This window comes from Mastomys coucha, unplaced genomic scaffold, assembly GCF_008632895.1.
Source record: "Mastomys coucha isolate ucsf_1 unplaced genomic scaffold, UCSF_Mcou_1 pScaffold21, whole genome shotgun sequence".
Taxonomy (NCBI): Eukaryota; Metazoa; Chordata; class Mammalia; order Rodentia; family Muridae; genus Mastomys; species Mastomys coucha.
In genome coordinates, this window is record NW_022196904.1 from 129,914,029 (window position 1) to 129,916,875 (window position 2,847).

Sequence of the window (2,847 nt, forward strand, 5' to 3'; positions counted from 1 at the left end):
GCAGTGGTACCTTGGCCTTTAATCCTAGCACTTGGGAGCCAGAGGCAGGCAGACTTCAGAGGTCAAGGCCAGCCTGGTCTACAGACTGAGTTCTAGGACAGTAAAGGCTACACAGAGAAACCCTGTCTCAAAAAAAAAAAAAGAAAAAGAAAGAAAGAAAAAAAAGTGAAAGGTTTTAAGTGTAATAATATATTTTGGAAAAGAAAAATTATAATAAAACGCCTTGGCATAAGGAAAAAGTTATATACTAAAAAAAGATTTTTTTTTTTGAGATGCTTGAGACTAGAGAGATATGTGGCTCGGTGGTTAAGAGCATGCACTGTTCTGGAAGGGGACTTGAGTTCAGTTCCTGGAAAGCACAGTTGGCAGTTCACAACCTGCACACCTCCAGCACCAAGGGATCTAATGTCCCTTTCTGGCATCCACAGACACTGCCATTACATGCACAAATCCACAAACACACACAATTAAATATTTCAAATTAGCCGGGCAGTGGCGGCACACGCCTTTAATCCCAGCACTTGGGAGGCAGAGGCAGGCGGATTTCTGAGTTCTAGGCCAGCCTGGTCTGCAGAGTGAGTTCGAGGACAGCCAGGGCTATATGGAGAAACCCTGTCTCGAAAAACAAAACAAAACAATACAAAAATTTCAAATTAAATCTTAAAAAACTATGCCAAGTGGTGGTAATGGTATAGACATTTAATCAAAACACCAGGTAGACAGAGAGAGATGGATCTCTGTAAGTTCAAGGCCACCCTGGCCTAAAGAATAAGTTCCAGGACAGCCAGGGCCATGCGGAGAAACCCTGACTCAAAACAAAAACTAAAACAAAAACTAAAAAAATTTAAAAAGTAAGGTTTATGTAAAAAAGAATCTAGGATGGGGTTGGTGATACACACCTTCCATCCCAGTACTCACAATTCAGAAGCAAGTGGATCTCTGTGAGCTCAAGCCACCTTGGCCTACACAGAAAGTTCCAAACCAGCTAAAGTCACACAGTGAGCCCTTGTCTTAAAATAATTAATAATGAATAACTACGTGGTCCTGGAGAGATAATTCCTATCATCTTATCCTTCCACTCAAATAGTCACGCTAAATCCTTATTCAACCATGAAATAGAAGAGAATCAAGCTATATACAGAAGAATAAATGACACCAGAAAATGTTTAGGCAAAATAAGACATACATAGACAAGCGTCTCACCCATCATCTCACATGTAGAAACTACAATGGGAGAGAGGAACAGACAGAGAACAGACCCACCCGAAGATGCAGAGACTAGTAGGGAAGGGAGCCAGGGAGAGAAGAGAGGACATGGGAAAGTGACCTGAGGGTGACCAAAGTGTGACATGTGTGTAAACAAGCACAGCTATAACACCTGTTAATCTGTGCAATTAATGCAAAATTATTATACATTTTAAAGATAAAGAAAACAAGACAAAGATGATAAATAAAACTTTTATTTTATGTACCCAAATGAAATAAAAACACATCAAAAACAACAGACTAGCCAGACATGGTGGTGCATGCTTTTAATTGCAACATTCAAGGAGCAGAGGCAGGTGGATCTCTGTGAATTCTAAGCTAGACAGGACTAAACCCTGAGACCCTGTTTTGGAGATGGAAGGAGAAAGACCGGACAAAAAACCTTACTAATCTATTTGAAATTATGTTTTTCTTTCTTTTCAGACACTATAATATGCACACACCTAACAATAGAAAATAAAAGGGTCATTTGAGTCTTACAACTTCTTCAATATTTTTCCTAGTCCTTATTAACAATATTTTGGATTTTTAAGACAATTGGAAATATATGATTTTTTTCCTGATAATACAAGAATGTATATACATTACATGAAAATGTGCTACGATGTAAACCTGCACTTTGAGGTCTGCTTCAGGACCTTCACTAGTTCAGCCAGTACCTTCCATAAATGTGACCCTTCATTCCCAAAAGCAAAGCAATCACAGAACTTTAAAAGCTTCAGAATCAAATGTAATGATGTATGCTGGATACTCAAGGAATCCACAAGCTTGAGACATGATGGCTCAGTGGTAAAATCCCTTGCTGTTCTTACACAGGACCAGAATTTGGCTCCCATTGCCCATGTCAGGTGACTCACAACTGTCACCCTGATCCAGGAGATCCAATGACCTCATCTGGCCTCCACAAACACTCCACATTTGAGTGTGTGCATGCATATACATAAAATGACAAAGAAAATGTTAATTCCATAAGAGAAAAGACAAACGCAGTTAACAATATAATGGAAAATCTGGCCCATAGCACATTAACCAAGTGTTTTATAGGGTTTTAATCAGCTATGTAGAACAAAATGGCAGACAGCAGCAACTATCTAGCTCCAGGATCTGTCCTGCCCAGCTGCTGATGGAAACCACACAAGCCAGCCAATAGGAATCCATTCCTGAGATCACCAGGATCAGCACATATCTGCAGTGTATTGTAGGAACACAGTCGCCCAGAGATGGCTCGCTCAGCAGGATCTGAGCACACAACAAGGGGTGGGCAACTAACAGCTTTACCAAGGATGCCACTGTCCGCCTAGCACCACCCTGCAAAGGGAAAAGATGAGGCCCAGCATCCCCACTGTCTGCACAGCCCCGCCCCCGCCCGGCCCCGCTCTGCCCCTAAACAGAGGAGATTTGGACCTGCTACCCAGGGGCAGACTCCAGGGAGACCTGTAGAAGCCAGATCTCACCAGGACGCCAGGCAGACACTCACCATCTCCCCGCTTCTGAAGTATCCCAGGCCCCTACGCGTGCCTCTGGGACCAGGACAGAGGATGACAAGGCACCTGACAACGTCACCGCCTCTGCAGCACAACA

At 42.5% G+C, this 2,847-nt stretch overlaps 1 protein-coding gene across 3 annotated transcripts in view; it reads right to left on the reverse strand.

Moving 5' to 3' along the window:
• Nucleotides 1–2,847, reverse strand: part of LOC116103189 (zinc finger protein 345-like) — a 32,204-nt gene that overhangs the window by 15,922 nt on the left and 13,435 nt on the right. Inside the window, exon 1 of one of the 3 annotated variants that reach the window (XM_031388745.1) lies at nt 2,744–2,841. The exons of the other annotated variants lie outside the window; for them this stretch is intronic. Within the exon in view, the coding sequence (XP_031244605.1) occupies nt 2,744–2,746 (3 nt within the window). The 5' untranslated portion in view covers nt 2,747–2,841. Of the gene's footprint in view, nt 1–2,743; nt 2,842–2,847 lie in introns of those variants that run through there. 3 annotated transcript variants of the gene reach the window in all.